Source organism: Teleopsis dalmanni, chromosome 2, assembly GCF_002237135.1.
Source record: "Teleopsis dalmanni isolate 2A chromosome 2, ASM223713v2, whole genome shotgun sequence".
Lineage (NCBI taxonomy): Eukaryota > Metazoa > Arthropoda > Insecta > Diptera > Diopsidae > Teleopsis > Teleopsis dalmanni.
The window spans coordinates 210997158-211019106 of NC_051847.1; the positions used below are offsets into that span (position 1 = coordinate 210997158).

General features: G+C 32.6%; 2 protein-coding genes across 2 annotated transcripts in view; one reads left to right on the forward strand and one right to left on the reverse strand.

The window, feature by feature from the left end:
- Positions 1-13268: 13268 nt before the first annotated feature.
- Positions 13269-16221, forward strand: LOC119682573 (polyribonucleotide nucleotidyltransferase 1, mitochondrial-like). Its single transcript, XM_038096045.1, has 7 exons — positions 13269-13539; positions 13603-14022; positions 14082-14625; positions 14700-14827; positions 14883-15428; positions 15587-15944; positions 16013-16221. Exons 1-7 carry the CDS (start codon positions 13412-13414, stop codon positions 16175-16177), a joined length of 2289 nt encoding a protein of 762 aa, XP_037951973.1. The 5' UTR covers positions 13269-13411; the 3' UTR covers positions 16178-16221.
- Positions 16222-16502: 281 nt separating this feature from the next.
- The window catches only part of LOC119676672 (eIF-2-alpha kinase GCN2-like), a 10268-nt gene continuing 4821 nt past the window's right edge, over positions 16503-21949 (reverse strand). Inside the window, exons 4-14 of the mRNA XM_038087924.1 lie at positions 21707-21947; positions 21006-21636; positions 20465-20945; positions 20280-20401; positions 20014-20208; positions 19743-19951; positions 19395-19684; positions 18209-19252; positions 17364-18149; positions 16691-16860; positions 16503-16629 (exon numbers count right to left, since the gene is read on the reverse strand). Of these exons, the coding sequence (XP_037943852.1) occupies positions 16503-16629; positions 16691-16860; positions 17364-18149; positions 18209-19252; positions 19395-19684; positions 19743-19951; positions 20014-20208; positions 20280-20401; positions 20465-20945; positions 21006-21636; positions 21707-21947 (4296 nt within the window). The remainder of the gene's footprint in view (positions 16630-16690; positions 16861-17363; positions 18150-18208; positions 19253-19394; positions 19685-19742; positions 19952-20013; positions 20209-20279; positions 20402-20464; positions 20946-21005; positions 21637-21706; positions 21948-21949) is intronic.

The following is a 21949-nucleotide window of genomic DNA, read 5'->3' on the forward strand; positions in this document are numbered from 1 at the left end:
TCATTTAATGAAACTTTTTTAGATAATATCAAAATCAATTACACAACTTACAAGTGGAATAAAGCTAAGAATTATGCTTTAATATCGTCGAATACATAAATTCTGTCTTTTTTCCTAATTTCTACTCCAAGCAGTTATTTTCTTCTATTGACATAAGTTTTCTGTTTTTCTTTTTTTTGGCAAGTAACTTTCCTGCTTATCCTTCAATATCCTTGCAACTTTGCCGGTTGGCGCTAAAGAAACTATTTTCGGTATATCAAGGCTTCACAACAACGTTTTGCCAACTCGAATTCAAATTTGTGAATATCCTTTGTGACATTTCAACTTTAGCCACTGTTTGCTATACGGGCACTTAAAGGATACAATCGTACAAAACGGGCTACATTCGAAGTCGAAGAAATACTCGTAATGCGAAACTTATAAATGCCAAATTTTACGTTCAATTGAATAAAATGAAAATCATTGCCAATAGGTGGAAGGTGGAAGTCAGTAGTCAGTAGTCAGTGGAACTGAAAAAGTCTCAATGTGGATAAATTTAAAGTTTCCATTGATTTTACGAATTTGCGAATTACATTCTTAAAGGATAAACACTACATTTTGATGCTGCCTCTTGCTTTTCCTTGCCAACCCCAAACACTTTTTATACTCACTGATAATTTACTTGATAAAGGTTTTGTTTTTTATGCATATGCCTAGACCGTACCGTCTGTGCCTGCAGAAATGTGTTACCCCAAAAAATGCCATGTTTTGAGTGAGTGAATCTTAAGTTCATAATAAGAAGTCATATATTGTCAAGAAAAAAGGCTAACAAATGGTAGGAATGACTTTAGCCTCAATTACATTTAAACCATTTATCCTTTTAAGTTAAACTTCCATTCGCAAGTTAATTTTTTGCTGACATTTTGTATTTTATGTTGGATTCATTGTGACGAGGGTCTAATTGTTGAAGGAGCAACAAATAGATGAGATACTTTACGACTTAGTTTTCTGATAGCATTAACGCAATTTTCGTAAATCGTACCTTCATATATTATTAAAGCCCTTTCGCTCCATACATACTTTTGGGGAACTTAATTTATTTACATATTCGTGTAAGTAGTAAATCTGGATACATGAAAAATAATAAACGAATACTATAACAAAAACTAAAATCAAAACTTTATGAACTCTACAAATATTTCAGTTTGAAATGGCAGAGTATCAAACGGAGTAACGGATCACAATAAGTGTTCTTCTAACCTGCATTGTGAAGGAATATCTGAACTGGTCGTTGTACATAGCTCAACAGGTTTCGTTACTGAGAATGTGAAGAGTTTTTCGTCCATAAGCATCTATGACCCAAAGAGTCAAAGAGATTAGGAAGTTCTAGGAAGAGATAATGATATATCTTTGGTATGTCCTCGAGGTTCATTAATTCATAGGCTTTCATGGTGAAATATCTTAATCTTTTCAGATCTGACCATTTGACGTCCGATAGATATTCTTATAGGAAATGCAATAGAAACACAAATAAAAGACTCACCTCGTTGAATAATATACAGTGCAGACAATATTAGTTACTTTTTGATCACACCCTATATAGTTTTTATAAAGTAAACCTAATTATAGTTTTTTTTTTGTACAGTGTGAGAATTTAACCAACTAAAATCACTTCTTAGGAATAAATGGAGAAGATTTCCACGGTAATGTGGAAACTTTATTCGAGTAATCATGGAAGAGAGACAAGAGCAGAAGGCTTACTGCCTAGGGGACTAGGTTTATCTAAGCCAGAAAACATAAGCATGGCGTGGCAAAGCACACGGTAATGTGGTAATTTTATTCTAGTAATCATGGAAGAGAGACAAGAGCAGAAGGCTTATTACCGAGGGTTTAGATTTATCTAAGCCAGAAAGCATAAGTACAATATAGTGCAAAAAAAAAATCTCGCCTCGAGGAATAATATTCCGAGTGCTCAATTTAAAACTTTACTCACTTTTTGATCACACCCTGTATAATGCTCATACATAAGTATATAAACCTCCTAATTATTGTATATTTTACACTATAACTATATGCTTGCTTTACTATTTAATATTATCAAATATTTCCCAAATCATTATAAACACCCTAATGACTTAATTTATTTACAGTCTCGTATTTAATAAAATGTATTAACTATCTGTAGAAAAAAAAAAAACTCAAAATGAACCACAATAAAATCACATTAAGCCAAAACAAGCATGTACACTCATCACAGCACTTCAAAGGATTTAATAATATCCCCAATATTTGAAAAGGGATTATTTTTGGGAATAAAATGTGAAGCGTCTGCTTAATCTAATCATTAACATTCAAAGCTGCCGAATCAACGCCATGAATTCGAAATACGGATATTTTCCCAAAATGTCGAATGAAAGGGTTCCAAAGGCTGCCAAATAACGGAAACATGGAAAAATGAGTTTTTAATAAACTCGTTACGTGAGTTGCATGCGAATTGACTCGCAAAGTCCATGACAATTTCTGTCACGGAAGGACTTCCTGCTGCATGTCCTCGTGGTGCAAGTGCAACGGACGTTCGCAGCATTGACACATAAATAAGAAGCTTTAAGAGATTTTATTGTGTTAACTAAGCAAATTTAGAAGCTAAGTAAATGATTTAAAAACATAAAAGATAAACAGTAGCGCAGAACACAAAATTGCAAATGGAGAGGAACTGGCATGGAACGGGGCGGGGCATTCATGTTTAACTGAAATTTATTATAGCACATTTTTAACAGAATTTCGACCAGCTTTTTTCTTCCAATACCGACACTGGCAGCGACAACGACAACGGCACCGACACCGAAACCAACACAAACGCCAACAAACCAACTTCCGTCACAATTCTAGTCAGGGTTCCTTCTTCTTCTTCTTCTTCTTGTAGATGGCTTGATGGCAATCAAGTTGATTATATTGCAGGGGCAAAAAATGGTTGCTCCTGCTGCTGTTGCTGCTGCTGCAATCGCTGGGTAATGGCGAAGTAACGTTTGTTGCCCTTTTATCTTGGCTGCTGCGGTTTGGTTAAGGAATCGCACGCTTTTTTGTTTCGTGGCTTCTTGGGTTTAATTTTTCTACTCATTTTTTGTTAAATAGTTAAGTTTTTTGGCTTGTGGCTGAATGAGTTTTATTATTTTTTGTTTTTTTTTCCTTCATTTATTTAACTTTAAATTATGAAGTTTTTTGTTAGGCTTCATTGCATTTTAATTTGTGTGGACCCTCCAACAATCCTCAACAATCAGGCTTTAAAGGTTTTTAATATTTTTAATATTTAATAAATATAATTTTAAAGAATTTATTAGAATTTTAAAAACAATTTATATGCATAAAGTGGAAAATTAGTTTTGTATAGAAAACTTATTTAAACTTCTTTTTGTGCACGTAATAAAATAAAAAATAAAATTATTTCCAATTCTTACACAATCTAAATTTATTCCATTTTAGTTGTGAATTCTTCTATAATAAATTTTTTTATTTTTTTTCATATTACACACTCGAGTGTATATGCATTTATCACACAATTTGTTGTAAAATAAAATAAAATAAAATAAAATAAAAAATGAAATAAAATTCAAAAAAAAAAAAAAATAACGATTTACAAAAAAAAACTCACATATATAGATATTCCATCCTTGAAGTTCTTACAAGTGTTATTGCCATCTTCCATCCACACATGCACACATGCATTTATACTTGTATCTGGTATCTTGTATCTGGTATCTGGTATCTTGTATCTATTGTGCTTGTGCTTCCCTGAATCCAAACAAAATCGAAAAATTCTTACAACGGACATGAAATTTTTTTGCTGCAACTCAATTTTTGTGGATTTTCATGCTTTTGTACTGAAGTGTGTAGTTCCGAAATGTAAATTGCAATTTTGTGACCAAAAGAAGCAAAAAAAAAAAAAATAAATTCGAAAAGTAATTGCCAACTATTTTTCATATTATGTAAACTACTTGAAATTTCTTTAAAGACCTTTCGGGTCAAAACTCTTATGCGGGTAAGCGTTGAAGATATTAAATCCAAACATGACACTTCAAGTGAAATATCACAGAGGATATGGGTTACTAAAAAATTAGCACAGAAAACTGAGAAATGAATTAACTTGAGAATATTGATCGAACACAATAAATTTACAGATAATTTTATATTTAAAATAAAAATATTTTTTTCTCTTCTATTTCTTTACATTTAATAGAACTTAGTGGGGTGATATAACCCAGAATCTTCCTAATCATCTCACTTTTTCCCTCTAAGTGTCTTATCAGTTTCGAATGCTTGATTAATGTTCAACTTCTATCGAACCAATTTCGGGTGCCTTTTTCTTCACTTCTGCTTTCAATAATCAACTTGAGCAGAACTTATTTTTCTGATTACTTTAAGAACTTAGTGGGGTGATATAACCCAGGGTCTTTCTAATCATCTCATTTTTTCTTCTAAATGTCTTATCAGTTTCGAATGTTTGATTAACGTTGTACTTTTATCCAACCACAGTCGGCTGCATTTCGCTTCACTTCTGCTTTCAATAATCAAATTAAGGTTGTAATATCTGATCTTAAACCATGAAATGCAGTTTGGATATCCGATATTATAGCAGTATTATTTCTGAATGTGTGGTCAGCCATCCCAATTGTAAACCGCTTATAAAACTCGAAGAAGTCATGTAGACTTTTTAATGTTTACTCCTTCCGCGTATATATCTGCACTGGTAATCCATTAAGGAGTCATCTGTAAAGGTTACGGTATTAAAACCTTTAAATACATATCTATATCCCGTAATACATTTCATTCTTATTGAAAGAATTGTAGTGAAATTTTTATTGAATGTTTCCTTCCGAACAATGTAGTCCCTTTTATTGGAAAGGCTTTTAGGTAATAACTATTAACAACGGTCATGGCTTTTTTTGTTTAACTAATCCGTCAAGCCTATTATCCTACTTTGTAATCGTTATTTAGCAACCTAAGTAAATTTACTACATAATGAACTATTGAAGAGTTGGTCCTAATAAAGACATAGCTCACTTAAACACTAAGTATTCACCAAACCATTTCACAGTTTAAAGATAAGCTAACATTTAAATAGAACTTTAGGTAATCATATTTCCATTTAGGTAATCATATTGTGCCTTATAAGTAAAGTCTACATTGGTGATATCGAGTAAGGAAGGCATTTAAAAATTGAAAATCTTAACTGCATGACTTATATTCTGTGATGCAGTAAACAAGTCACAGTTTACTTTTGCTTTCTCTGATCCACAGCTACGATAAACAGCTATTATTTTCGATAGATTCTATTGAAGAATAAAAAAAGTTTTCTTAAGATTTTCTGAATCCTTTTTCACTTATTTGGAATCGTAAACATATTTTTGATAACATTTATTATTATTTTGTCAAGTAAATGTCTTAGTGATATCCTTGAAAAAAGTGTTTTGAAAATGTTTTGACTGCAATAATATAATAAAAATAGTAAAACTGCTCAAATCATGTGAAATTTTTATGTCATTTGCTATAAACAAGTAGAGCATTTGCTGCAAATAAATAGAAAACATTTTCTCTATGCTAAATAGAATGTAAAATATCACAATTGTGTTGTCAGCAATACTTGAGTAGACAAGTTAAAAAGTTTTCTCAGCAATTGACGGAAATTTTTCTTTTAAGTTTAACGCAACTTCAGTGCAAGTAACTTTTCTCGGAATATCTTTCCAGTGCGTATCTTGTAGAAATGCAAAACTTTGTTTCTTATGCAAATTATGTTGTTCCAATGCATAACATGGAAGTCCTTTTCTTAGACTTTTTATCAAAACATTTTGCATTTAAAAGTTATTCGAATCACAAGTGAAATGAAAAGAAAATAAATTTACATTAAAAATCACATTATCAACAATTTTAAAGTTTATCTTTACATACATGAGATGCCTCACTCTTAGATACTTCAATGTAAGATACTGCAGTTTAAAATACCTTTGTAGGATATGATAATGATAATGTATAACAATGATTATTATTATAATTATTATGAAGAATAGTATGCATTGGTTGTCTGTTCTACAGATCCCAGTTGTTTTAACTGATCCTTGGATTTTTAATGAATGTGAAAGGTGCTTATTCAAATGTTAATCTGAGATAACTAGTCTCTTCCAAGATGAACCATTGTGCTTTTGCTCAGTTTTAAACACTCACAAAGAATTTGTTCATATATATTTGTTGAAAATATTACACAGAACCAGTAGTTATTGATCTCAGAGAGGTCGATTCTATTGAATTGATAACTTAGTCTGTAGTGTAATATCAGAAACACCGAGGGGATTGTAATATCGTTTTTGCTTAGTGTAAAATTTGCCTTGGATAACTTGCTAGATATTTGTATCTCTGCATGTAGTCATTTAGAGACTTATTCGGGTGGGTTGATAAAACTTTTTGTGTGTGCCTTTGGTACTTACTGTTTCACTAATAGTTAAAACCAATTACTTCCAGAAACTGAGTTTTTCCACCATATGCTTTGCTATACTATAGAATGGTTAAGATTCAATTAATTCGACCTTTTGTTCACTTTCTATTCTTTGTGCTTTGGAACTCATCAAAAAATGATGCAGTTATTCATTTTGAGATCTTAATTATCATCATGAATTTGACACAATTGATTCTATCAAATCAGTATCAGATCACTAGGTTTTCGTCTTTTGGTGCTGTAATACCTAACAGTAAGGCTAACAGCGGTATTTTATTCCTCGAGAATCACTAACTTGTCGCAGTGAAGGAAGGCACTACGTGTAGTGAACCTAACAGCACAATCAGCAATAACAGTCAGAACCTTAGGGATTACATAGGATGCGGCACAGTGTCCGCATTGATTCTGGCATATATGTGGACGCTACCATTGCTATCAGCAGGAGTTCCTATGTCGTTAAGCATGACAAGTAGTAACGAAGCTGGATGTAATCCATAACGAAAAAAATTTGTTCGTAATTAATTCTAGCTATTATATCTATTGTAAACTAAAGAAAATAATTATAGTTGATTGTACTAAAAACGAAACAAACAGTTGGTGACCTTAGACATGAAAAAAGAAATTGTAGTGGATGAAAAAACTAGTCGGTTTTTGATGGCAGCTTGTGAGAAGATATGTATGTTCTGTAATTTAGTTTTAATTTATTTTTTGAAATAAATAAATTATATTACAAGCAAAAATCAAGCTTAATATCAACTCAGCTTCACCAACAAGGTATTTGACTGTTAAAGGGCGCACTCGAGAACTTGTCGCTTAAAAACTAAGAAGCTAGCTGAAGTTGAGATTGACTCTGTTACGCTCCATAAAAGTTATAATGTTATGTAAGTTGACTAACATTAAGTTAAATAAAATCTTCTTCCCCTGATTACTATAATGAGTTCTCTGCCATGTAGCTTATTTTAACTTCTTCCCCTGAGTACTGGAATGAGTTCTATGCCATATAGCTTATTTTAACTTCCTCTTAGTACTGGAATGAGATCTCTACCAGTTGTCTTTCAAAGTTAATGGTGGAGGCCTTTGCAACTCATTTCTAAGAGCTGGTTTCAGTGGGTTCAAGTCTCACACTGTGGCTTTTGATACTTTCCACCTACTGTAAGAAAAAAAAGTTGCAACAGTTCAAGATTCTTTAAGACCTATCACACAATGGATGAAATATTTCATTTAAATTCAAATGAAAATGTATTTACTCAACTGTATGAATCTACTTTGATTTCCATGTTCACATGTGCTTCTATAAGCCTAATTGCTGCCTCTAACATATTCTTTATTAGCCCAATATTTTTCCGTTACTGAGGTTATCCGAGTTTTTTTGCGAATTTTTTTTACGGCCCTTGTTAGCTCCTTAAGTGTTTGTTTTTATGACTTTATTAAATATAATTTTTCCTAGAAAAAACGAAAAAAGAAACAGCAGGGAAATTATTCAAACAAGCGTTAACAATAACAACAACAAATTGTTTTGGATGTGTTAAATCTGGTGTATGATTTTTTCGCTATAGTAAATCCGACATCATTAATCATTTTGGAGAAGTGAAAATTTATTACATTTTAATGATGATTACACTCAATTTTCTTTCTTTTTTCAATTTTTTCGTCCTATATTTTTTCGCCATAAATGCGTAAAATATTTGGAGTAGCTACACACCTTGCTAAGCTTTCACAAGGACCTATAAGATTGGCTGCTTTTATGATTTCAAATCAAATCAATTTAATCCACCATGAAAATTGCTTAACGCAGTGATATGTAAAACGTGAAAACGTGAAAATGTGAAAATGCGAAAAGTGAAAATATTGTTACTTTTAACAATCTATCAATCCATCAGAGAATGGTACTAATAAATCCTTATGCCAATAGCTTGCGATATATAAGCCAACTACAAGTATAAACACTGCTTCACAATAGCGAGTTTATCTGTGGATACACTGCATTAATCATGTTAGGTTTCGCCTACGATGATTGGAATTGAATTGTGGCATTAGTGCTGGAATAAAAATGTCAACGCAGCCAACAAATCAAAAGATTAATTTATTTATTTTCTTTTGTTTTCCGCTCAGAAATTTAAATTCAGAATTTCAATTTCTAGTCTAGACGCTTTCGCTATTTAAGTTGTAAGTAAATAAATAAGGATGCTCATGTGGCGCATTCACGTACGTACGAACCCAACACGGGTACGAGTAGATACATCCTTTGTATAAATATTGCAGATACATTTGCAGCAATTTTTTTTATTTTTTTTTTTTTATATTTGCCTTTTGCTTATAGCAAAAACTTCTATTATTTTCCTACATAATTTATTGCTGCAAAAATGTTTTTCAATATTCTTATGTCTTCTTATGTCTCAGTGTCGGTACGAGTTTCTTTCCTCGCCAAACTTCAAACACTCCTAATTTGAAATAATTTTGTACTTTAAATTTATGTTAAAATAAAAATTAGGATAATAACAGTCCTTTGGTAATATTGTCTATGCAAAATGTATAGCTCATAAATAATTAAGTTCAAGCGAAAATATGATAAATTTATAAGTCGAACCAAGGACAGCAATCCCTTGAATCGAAGATTATATGTAAACATACATAGCCAAGCACAGCAATCTCTGTCCCTTGAATCGAAGATTATATGTAAACACACATAGCCAAGCACAGCAATCCCTGTCCCTTGAATCGAAAATTATATATATTTACAAATCTATGTAGTTTGCATTATGATATGATATTAGTCAGTCGTAAAGAAAAACAAAGTCTAACTAGCATTTTATCTGAAAAAACCCAGCCCCGAAGTAAATTTTTGGTTATGGGTCAGACCCTGGGATAACCAGGGATACTGGATAACTGGATAACCAGTCTGGGATCAAGGTCAGACTTGAGCATTAAAAAACCTGGAATACGGCCAATATATCTTTTATCTTGGAGAGTTCAACATGAAAATGATTACTGTAAGCCACTCATATCTTCAATTTGGTTCAAACAAGGCTACATCTTATCTCCTTTTTTTTTTTTAACAGCACTGAATGTTGTCTTTGACATGATATATATCTGTTAAACAAAAGGTATTTTATAAACAACTAAGATAACTATGCTATACAGATAGCATAGTATTCCTATCATATACATATTCAAAGAGATCATTTTAAAAATTAAAAAAATTCAATCATTAAATATATCGCATTATATTTGGCACAATAGAATCGACATTCTTTATAATTTAATATAATGGAAGCTCTTAGATAAAAGACGTTTATAATCCCAGAAATGCTCTAAATAAATATTGTTCAGTTAAAGACTAGACCATAGAGTACTCATTTTTTTTTATCGAAGACTCCATTCTTGCTTTTTTAATCAAAGACAATATTTAATTGCGCAATACTAAAAGCCTATCAAGAATTAAGATTCTGATTAAGCGAAAATTAAAATCATAAATCATTCTTCAATTATCTAATGTTAACTTCTAGCAGAGATATTAGACTTTTACATTTATTCCTGCGGCTCGTTTCGTTTCAAATTGGTCATTTCCCTTTTAAGAAATTTATTTTTAAGGGTTGCATTGGACATTTTCGCCTGAAATGAGCTGATTTTTTGATAATGAGCTCATTTATATGAAATCACTTTACATGGTAAATCTTCCTCATTAGTTATTATAATGAGCAAAACCGTCTAAATGGGACAGAGTGTATGTGCTATATAATAAGTCAAGAATATCTAAAAGTATTTTGTAGGTTGAAGAAGTGAAACATCACAATGGGCATCACAGTTACTAATACATTTTTTCTTCATTATCATAATTACAACAAAATATTTCGATTATTTCTAATTTATTTTGATTTATTACTTAAGAGTATGTCTGCTGACTGTAAAACCAAATTTACACTTACAATTATCAAATAATAATTGTAACACATTTTTGTATGGATTTTGTATGAAAAGACACTTGTTGCTTCCAAGTTAATTGCGATATTGTAAACGTTCTGTAACAATTAGTTCGACCCATGTGATTAAAAGCCAATTTCTATAGACTTTTTATACATGTATAAAACTGGATACAAAATGTGCTGACCAGATAAAACGATCTTCTATTTATTATAAGAATCCATTTTGTAATTATATGCTGACTGTTTTTTGAATTTTTATTATAGATGAGTGATGGGTTTAATTGTCAAATTTTTTGGTTTGGTTTTTATAAAAAATTATTTATTATTTTATTTATTTAATCTATATTTCCGACGTTTCGGTTGTTTAAGACCATCATCAGAGAATGTTGTATAAAAATAAAAATGTGTCTCAAGACATAGAATGTAGGAATACTAAAGTTCTAAAATCCAAAAATCGGTACCACCATTTACGAGTAATATATATGTCAAGTGCATATAAAGAACCACTTTCTTTTAAGTAGTTCTATATAAGACTACTTCTCAATGTATTGTATCCCTTCAATACATTATTTGTTATTTTAAACTTGTTTAAAAGAACTTCTGTACAGTGTTAAGAAACAATGCATCAAAATGTTTCCTTATAAATTCGGTACTTTAAAATTTCGCTTCATCCCGCAACTCGCAACTCGTAGGATACATAGTTTACACATAAGTTGAAAACATAAATCTGTCCACTTTAGCTGCTGCATCCATTTTAAAACAGAAATTGCATCTGACAGAACTGAATTTAGATGTGTCCTGAATGCAAACAAAGCATGCGCTTTTATTTTTACATTTGTACACGTCCACAACACGTACTTCAACGTTTCTTGGAAAGGATGAAAATGGTTATGACATTATATTTCACACATATTTTTTTTAATTTGCTAACATTTCATTGTGTCTTTTATGCGAAATATATAGTCTTAAGTGGCTACATTTTTATTTCTTGAATTCTTGTTTGACTGTTTAAAAAAATTTAATTCGATTGAAAATCAAGATAATTGGATTTTTCGAAAGTTGGAAGTTATATACCCTTTAAAGATGTACACACATATATTGACTTAAATATGTGTTCTGGTGATTGTTATTGAATCCAGAACTAACTAACATGTTCATTCAATCTCACCTTCCAGAATGGATTTCAATGAAAAACCTTTGGAACTTTACCAAACCTTTAGTTCGTGTATTTATTGGAGTACTAATTGGGCACTCATTCATTATAACCGATACTTCAACGGTGACGAATTTTGATAAATTGACTCTACAGGTATTGCTACGATGAAAAAGAGACAGAGTCCATCAATCATTTTCTACGTCTTCGTCTCGGATTATAGACAAACCGGCTTCAATATACTGGAGAACACCCTGGTAGAGATACTGAAAGTGGATTTGTCAGTTCTGCTTAGAAGATTCCAATGGTTTAACAAGGATAACATACAGATATAATAGTAATTGTAATTCACCTTAATCAGACAACTTTGAGGGCATTAGATTTCTCTGAGTGGTCTGTGTCACCTTTTGAATCTAGTACTGTAAATAATAGTTGGAGTATAGGAAATAAGTAGCTACCCTCAAAATCCAACAGCATCTATCATTTACTAATTTTAATTTTAAATATATACAATATATATATACATATTTTACAATATATATATTTTATCTAGAAAAAAAGATAGGAAATTGTTATTAGTCTGTATTATCTAACACATGGTCTAATACTGTATTACTAACAAAATTAACAGAAGTTCTACTAATCGGTTACAGTTAATGTTATTCAACATGTAAGACTTTTTAAGTAAAAGCGATTCTGAAAATTTCTAAATATGTTACGTACTTATACATTTTTAATATATGAGCATATGTTCTTTTTGCCTACATTAATCCAAAAATCATATTACTTTTATTACACATATATTAATGATTCACTACAAACCCATTTTAAGAAGTCATTAATATCTTCTGGAAAAAACATTTGTAAAATGGAATTTACCAAATAGAAGTTGCTTAAAGTGAAATATATTTGTTTTCATATAAGTTTATATTCAAAATAATCAAATATCATCAAGAAAAGGAAGAGAAGCAATAATAATTCATTCCCAACACGTGTTTCACTACATAGACTTTAAATAATAAATAGACTATCGCACCATTCATCATCTTCATCTATAACAAAAATTACATATTAAACAGGTATATAATAAGATAAGGACTACTCTTCAACGTTCGGCAAGTGAGAAGAGAAATGTACTGCACCCCATGTGCATGTGTCCATCATTGGCTAGTAAAAGATTTAAAATTGTTTTAAGTTATTCTTTAAAATTTACAGTCATAGCCAAGTTATAGACTTGACAGGTTGTTTTCTTCTACTTGAATGGGAATCGATTTTTCAAAAGGACACTGTTTGTGCGCTAGAGGTTTTGGTGTTTCAACTTTCAGATTGTCCTATAGGTCTTGGTTTTGTGGTGCCACAACGAAACATTATTTGTACTCAATTGAGCTTTGATTGACGAGTCTGCCATCCCAACATACTCTGACCTAGATAGATAAATACAATTATTGGAAACTCTTTTAATATTGCTGTTATTGTTTTAATAAAACATATGAATATATCAATAAATAAGAACCAATAATTATATATTCTTTTTTCTCTTTAAAACTAGTTGAAGTGTAAATAGTTGAAAAATTTATATAAATATTATTTTTAAATTTTTTTCTTTTTAAGTTTTCAATATATTTTTGTAATAACTGTGTATAATAGATATATTATTAATTGAAACATTGTTTTTAAAGTTCAAATATCTAAAAAATCAAGATAATACCTATTATAAAATATTCTTAAATATTTTTAATATTTTTAATTCGTTTTACTTTATTATTCAACTACTACTTTTTGCCTACACTGCCACCCCGTCATCAACACATGTGCTGTAATATCAGCTGTTAACTGGCGCAACATATTCTGCCGGTGCGAGACACAATAATTATGATTTTTACAAAAAAATATTTAAAATTATTGAATTACCGTTTAAAATATTTAAGAGTTCCTTGCCGCAATGCCACACAAACTACGTCAAGTGAATGTCCGAATGCAGAAGTAAAATTCTCTAACGGGTAAAAAAGCTAATATAAATTTTGATGTATTGAAAATCTTGAATTCCTCCTAAATTTTTATAGACGAAATCTTAACATAACTTCTGGGAAGTATGCACGATTTGCTAATGGCACAGCGGTATGTCAAATGGGCGACACAGCAGTTATGGTGACGGCTGTAGCAAAACCAAAACAAGCTCCCAGTGCAAGCTTTATGCCATTAGTAGTGGATTATCGGCTAAAAGGTTCCGCCTCTGGACGCATACCAATGAATTTTATGCGTCGTGAACTTGGGCCATCTGAAAAAGAAATACTATCAGCAAGACTGATTGATCGTTCATTGCGACCGCTTTTTCCAGCAGAGTTCCGTACAGAAACACAGCTTGTTTGCAATATGTTAGCAATGGACGCAGTTTTTTCACCTGATGTACTATCGATAAATGCAGCATCTGTGGCATTAAGTCTAAGTGATATACCTTGGAATGGTCCAATTGGCGCAGTGCGGTTCGTATTATAAATAATGTTAAAGAAATTTAAAAAAAATTAATAGTTTGAACTTGCAGTGTAGGACTTAGCGATGGTGAGGTTATTGTAAATCCAACGAGAAGAGAGTTGCAAACCTCCGATTTGGACTTAGTAATTTCAGCTACAAAACATAATCTCGTCGTTATGTTAGAAGGAAAGGGTAACGTAGTATTGATGCAAGATCTACTGAAGGCTATTAAAAAAGGCACACAAGAAGCACAGTACATCGTGAATGAAATAGAACGTTTACAAAAAGCAAATGGTCGTACGAAACGTCCATTGGAACCACTACCAACAGTGGATGAGGAAGTAAGTGAAGCCGTGAAAACTATGTGCGAAATGCGTTTACGTGATATATTTCAAGATCAAATGCATGACAAAATATCACGGGATAATGCGGTAAATGCAGTGCGTACAAACGTTATCGATAAAGTGTGGTCTTCATTCCCTCATATTGAACCAACACTCATTGGAGATGAATTTAATAAGATTAGTAAAAACATATTTCGAAATTTAATATTTGAAGAAAATAAAAGGTGTGATGGCAGAAGTTTCGATAATCTCAGAAACATCAGTTGTCAGGTGAATGAAAAACTCGATTTTTATATTTTTTTATTGTTGTAGATTTGCTGAACTTCTTTTCAATACAATTTTAGGTTGACTTGTACAAACCGTTACATGGATCTGCACTGTTTCAGCGTGGACAAACGCAAGTGTTTTGTACTGTATCATTGGATTCTCAGGAAAGCGCTATGAAGTTAGATACCCTATCAGCCTTAGAAACGTATTTATTATACACATTAATATGTAAACACAAATAATATTTTTCTTATATTTAGTGGTTTAAAGGCCAAAAATTTCATGCTACATTATGAATTCCCACCGTATGCTACAGGTGAAATTGGACGTATTGGACCTGTTGGACGGCGTGAGCTTGGTCATGGTGCTTTAGCTGAACGTGCTTTATTGCCTACGCTACCACACAATTATCCTTTTACAGTACGTCTAACTTCCGAAGTGTTAGAATCGAATGGTTCAAGCTCGATGGCTACTGTATGTGGTGGTTCATTGGCTCTAATGGATGCCGGGGTACCTGTTGTTGCTCCAGCCGCTGGTGTAGCTATTGGCTTAGTGACCAAATATGAAAATAATGACACTAAACACATGAAAGATTATCGTATATTAACTGATATTTTGGGTATTGAGGATTATATGGGCGATATGGATATGAAAGTTGCAGGCACACGTAAGGGCTTTACTGCCATACAAGCAGATCTAAAAGTTCCTGGTATACCATTAAAAGTAGTTATGGAATCTTTACAAAAAGCTACAGACGCAAAAGGAAAAATACTAGATATTATGGGTGAAGTTATAAGAGAACCAAGGTTAGTCCCATTTCAAATTAATTTAAAACTTGGTTTGTAAAATATATATTGTATACATATTATAATTATATTATAATTAATTAAGTATTAACTTAAAAAGTTACTTATGATAATTTAAAAAAAATAAACATCTTCAATTAATTATTAATATTATATAGAAAATATCGTAAGGATTGCTGGCCAGTTACAGAACGCATATCGATCGAGCCACAACAGCGTGTAAAATTAATTGGTCCAAGTGGCATGAATATTAAACGCATTTATTTGGAAACTGGTACCACGATAACAGCAGAAGATGAAACTTCGTTTTCCCTATTCGCACCATCTGAAGCAGCTATGGATGAGGCAAAAGAACAAATCGATGCCTTACTTGTGAAGGACACCATACCAGACTTAGAGTTTGGTGGTATTTATACTGCTAAAATCACAGAAATACGAGATACGGGTGTAATGGTTAGTTTATATCCTAATATGCCACCAGCATTGCTACATAATTCTCAATTAGACCAAAGAAAGGTAAATCAATCTAATGATATTATTTTTAGTGCTTAACTAATATATTCATATTCATTAAATTGTTTTAGATTGCTCATCCCTCCGCTTTGGGTTTAGAAATTGGTCAAGAAATTCAAGTTAAATATTTTGGACGTGATCCTGTATCAGGATTTATGCGACTTTCACGTAAAGTTTTACAATCAACTACGGCTGGCATACTACGTAGCTTAAATAAAGCAAATGAAAATACGTAGCGTTATTTATATATATTATATTTATAAATATATGATAAATTATAGGAAAGAATTGTATATTTTTATGTAAAGATTCAAATTGTTAGGTAAAAAACAACATATAGTCTTTATTGTTTCTTAAAATAATTTAAACAGTTATTTTATATAAGTTTTAGTTTTAGTTCCGTAGAAATTATTCTAATCAATATATTTGTTATAAAAATATTAGTATTTTAAATTAAAGAAAATGTAATTGACAAAATCATATAGGTCTTTAAATTCAATCATTACAAAATTATATTAAATCATTTTATAAAATAGGTAACATTACGTAAAAGTATCTAATTTATATAATTACACGATAACATGAGTCCAAAATGCTATATAAGGCCACAATGGATGTCTTCGCATCTGTTACTAGGTCGTCAATTTCTTCTAAAATTGTCAGAACATAACGTTTGTGCTTAGGAAATCTATAAAAGAAAAACGAAATATTTAATATTTATAAAAGAAATTATATATTTTGTTAATTACCTTTCAATCACAATGTTTATTTCGTGTTCAGTCTCTTTTTTGTTGACAGTACGAGGATTAATCGCACCGACAATAGCGTTCAATACGGAGTTTGGTAAATCTACAATTAGCACTGTGACGTTTGCTTTTTTGGTGAATTGCGTCAAGATTGTATTCATTTGCTGTATAGCCTTAAGGAAATATTTTTATTAATTAACAAATATGTTGAATGGAAGACTTGTGTGAATGCATAGAAATCTAATAAATCTATTACAGAAGTCATTTTACATATAAGTTCAAAAATATGCACAACTCTAATGTGTTAACAATGCTTTCTTAAAAAAAGGTTAAATTGTTTATAACTTTTATTTTTCTGAATCTATTAAATCGGCTTAAAAGTACCATCTTGCTGTCCACTTTCGGAATTATTTTCAAAGCAAGTAGCGTTTCAGTTTTTAAGTCCTCAAGTGGTTGCTTCAACTATACCCTCCTTAGGTTCAGCACATCTACTTATCCTTTTTCTTACTCCTACCTTGCCCCTATTTCATTCTATCCCATTGTGCTAGTTACCTTATGCATGTAAGTCCTTGTTTTACAGGACTACAAACACAATTAAGTTGAAAAGTATTTCGCAATAATTTAATTAAAATAACAATAATCAAACCCTAACCTTAATTCGGTGATCTTAACTTACTTGATTTTCACAGCGTCTGCGATAATTGGCAGTAAGTTTATCCTGTATTAAGAATACTGTTTGAACGTATGGCAATTGGCTTAGACCACTTATTGTGTAACTCATTTTTTGATTGCTATTTCCACCTGATGTATTTAAAATACCATCTCCGCGTCCACTATTATTACCAGCATTTGACATTTGACTAACATAATCCGTGGTAGCGGTATTGTTTGCATCATTACGTAGCATCTTCTGTATAAATTCTCCAAGTTCATTGCGAGTCACATGTTTCTCTTGAAACCTGTCGCGTTCCCAGGAACGAACACGTAAACCACCATTTTCATCCACCAATATAAAATGTAATGCTCCTAGCTTAGCCAAGTCCTGCAAATCATCACCACTAGCAACTCCTGACTCCACAATGCCGCAACGTATACCACTAGACCACAACTCTTGCATGATATATGCAACATCCTTCAGAGGTGGACGTGAACCACTAATGCAAACACCTACATCTATAGCACGACATTCCTTAGTATCTTCCACATCCACTGCAGCAATGAGTTTGTCGAGTGAAAAAGATAAGCCAGCGCCACCAATCTTACGCAAAGGTATGTTTGCATTGAAACTTTGCGCTTCTTTTTGAAATTCCTGCAACATATTATCATAGCGCTCACCCACAGCGAGCACAGATGGCCTTGATCCGCGATTACGTTTCAGATCAGCAACCATTTGCCACACAATGCTGCCGTTATTTGCGCGTTCAAAACTTATTGGCAAACCGGCACAGATGTGTATAGGACACTAGAAAAAAATCATTTTAAAAATGAGATAATGTAAATCCTGAGTTGTTCAAATCATACCTTTACACCGAAACTTTTTGCAATTGCCACTATAGATTCCAGTTCGCGTAAAGCGCCCTTAGCTAACGAAGCCGTTTCACCTTTACCTCGCACCAATGTGCGCAACGAACAATCATCCACTCCGCTTCTAGAGCCGCTAATTAGAAAGTTTGATAGCAATAAGTCTATAACTGTAGAAGCAGACGATTTGGATTTTTCCATTATAACAGTGACTGTTGAGTGCAGCTGAAATTTTGAGATGCGACCCTCGATAAAATCGGTAATATTTCCAAATAGTTCACTGTACATATTTTTCGGCACATTGCAATAAAGTAAAATGGCACGTAGCAAATTCAAGTGGTTCATACGTATCGCCACATTTTTTTCACGTAAACGCGGTATTTCGTTTGTAATCTCGTAAGCAACGGTCAGCAATTCTGCATCAACCAAATAACTATTTGTGTTCGGTGTGATTATATCAAAAGCACATTCATAATTCTGTTTCGGATGAAAGTTGAACACCTTTTCTTCACGGTAAACACGATCCACACAGTAGCGACGTATCATATTAACTCCACTCATTGCTATATGACGCGCAAATTGTGTTCTTAAGTCGCTGGGTAGCACTACAACGCAACCGGAATGTGTCATTAACTTGACGGGATTACACCAAAGATTTGTACGCGTTGACAGTGGTGAAAGTAGAGGAGTGTCCACTTCAATTGCACCATGCTTTCTGAATAAACCAATCACTTTTGCTTTGATAAACTCTATCACAGGATTGAGCGATACAAGCCCGTCGCAAGCTATATGAGAGTTCCATGATTTCATTGCACGACTACTGCCTAAGTGATAAGTATGCTCAAGCACTTCATCGTTTTCCTGCCTTAAACAACGTGCCACAATATGCTTATAAGCTTTACTTTGTGGATTAGCCAGCGCATGACGTAGCATTTCTTGCAATTCGCTCGCTTCCAGTTGAGCAGGTGGTACCAAATCAGAAGCAAGTAGCTCCTCTGCAGTTGGCCGATTTGCTGGCTCATGATTAAGTAGCCAACGAAGTATCTTAAAAATAATATAAATTAAATTAAAAAAAACTTTAATTCTCTCTATTAGCAACAAGCGATTAACATTAAATCTCTTGTTAAAAGCTTTCAATTAAATCACTCGATATGACTATACTCTCGTTAATCAGTCACATATTCACCTTGATTGTTTTATCATTTTTGTGGTTTTCCAACATTGCATTAGGTATGATAATTGCTGGACTTCTCAATTCAACCATAGTTTGTATACGTTCCATGCCAGTGCTGAATGGTTGCTGACACATTTCGAATAGAATTATACCCAATGTATACATGTCTACTTTCTGATTGTAGGTTGACTTGGAAGCATGTTCTGTTAATTCCGGAGCTACATACAATGTGGTGCCAACTTTACCCGTACCAGTACCGTCTTCAATGGAAGTAATATGCGAAGTGTGTGTCGTTTGATCAGCTATAGTAATTCATAAAACATTTCTATATTGTCTTTGATAAACTATATTGACACTTACGTTGTGATTGTAAAGCCAAAAAACTAGTTGTAGCAAGTCCAAAATCTCCAATTTTTACTTGATCATGGGAATCCAAAAATATATTTACGGGCTTTAGATCACGATGTATTATGCCTTGTTGATGTATGTGTGATAAACCCTCTGCAATTTCGCGAAATAGACGCCAAACACGATCAGTATCTTCAAATAGATTATTATCAATTGCTGTCCTATATTAAAAGGAACTATAAGCTTAGATTTTAATTTATAAGAATGAGCACAACAAACAAACCTTAATGTAAACTTTTCACAAAATTCCATTTGAATATACATTATTTGAATTTGTGGTCTAGGCGATGCAGCTTTTTTTTGAGATTCCGAAGCATTAGCATCATCATCATCATCATCATCATCGTTGTAAACCGCTATTTGTCCATCTGAATCAATAAATTCTATGCCATCAGAGTCGGAAGTATCCATATTCGGCCTACATAAGTTGTAGTAAATAAATAAGTAATTATTTATCATCATATCATCATTTTTAATTTCTTCACTCACATAAAACCATTCCACATGCTTGAAGAGCTGTCTTCTATCTCGTCGACTGGTATCCCATGTGGAGATTTAGGCGGTTTAATACTGTCATGACTTACAGATCCATCCGCAGGTATTAATTTATCCTGAAAACAGTTTAGACCAATTTAATGCAGTTTGAAATCTTTTTTCATATACACAAATTTTACCACTTCTTCATCTACATCTTCCTCATTTACACTCTCAATCCAACTATTAAAATAACGCACAACATTCTCGTGATTTAAACGTGATAGCAGCTCTACTTCTCTAGTCATTTTCTTGTATAATTGACGACTGCGAGCTGGCAACGGTATGCGTTTTATAGCATATTGGCGATTATCGAGTATATTGCGCACTTTTAATACATCTCCAAATGCACCTTTACCCAAGTACGTTAGCACTTCGAATTCAGTACGTAAACGTGACTGGCTCGTAGGCAATGCCATAATAGCTACATCAGCTGCGGGTACTGCTAAATTTCGAGTTTTGTTCTGATTACCAACTCCCAAGTCTGCATTATGCTGTGTTGGATTTTTAATAGCTACAGAAAGATAACCGTTGTCCTTATCATCATGCATGAATGAAGCAAAACGCAGAAATGGATGTTCCAATAACTCGGATGCTGATAAGGTACGATCAGAATTGCATCTACAATAGGTAAAGCTATAAGTTAAATTTGTTAATATATCCTATAACATATTCATTTACTTTTCTATAAAATCACGCATCTCAAATGTATGTGTAGTCAATAAGCTCTCTACTAGTGCACCCAAAGCTGGCAAGTCGCCTTTTGTCGAACGTTGCCCAGGGCCTGCTATCAATTCCAACAAATTTGGCACTAAAGAAAAATCAGTACAACGTATGGTGCCAGTGTTATCCATAAATATTGTCGTATCCAGTATATGGCTATGAGAAACTCCTTTGTTATGCAAAAAGACTAGTGCATCTAAAACACCACGTGCAACCATACGTGCTCCATCAATACACCAGCCTAATGTTGATGATATACTAAAAACACTTGTACCAAGCAAAAAATCCTGTGCGAGAAATATTGTAAAAAATTCTTTACGTTTTATGCAAAGCACACATTCGTATTGAATGAGATTCTTATGATGCAGTTGAACTAACATTGATATTTGTTTCTCAATCGAATTGATCACATCATCGACCCTATGATTACCATTGCACTTCAATTCAGTTGGCACCCAAAAGCATTTCCCACCGTTACTGCACTTAGCCTCCAATTGTGTGTACTTGATATTCCATTCGGTTATGTATAACAGTTGGCCGCTATCTGGATCCATGCCTGTGTAAGCGATGCAGCCTTTCTGTGAATGACCTTAAATTTATATACAAAAAAAAATATTAAATTCAATGAAATAATGAAAACTCGAAATAATTTGCCATACCTAAACAAGAACCTCTTTTTACACGACGTCCATATTTGGAAAAATAAATTATTTCGCAACATCTATGTTCTAAGCATTTATTTGAATACATATGACCACGATTAAAGGGTGATGCAGTCTCTGAACTTTCCGACGAACTGCAATGACGATTCGATTCACTTATACTGCGACGCATTTCTCCTCTACGTTTTGCTTCATTCTTGAACATCTCTTTTCGACGTTCGACTTCATCCATCAATGTTT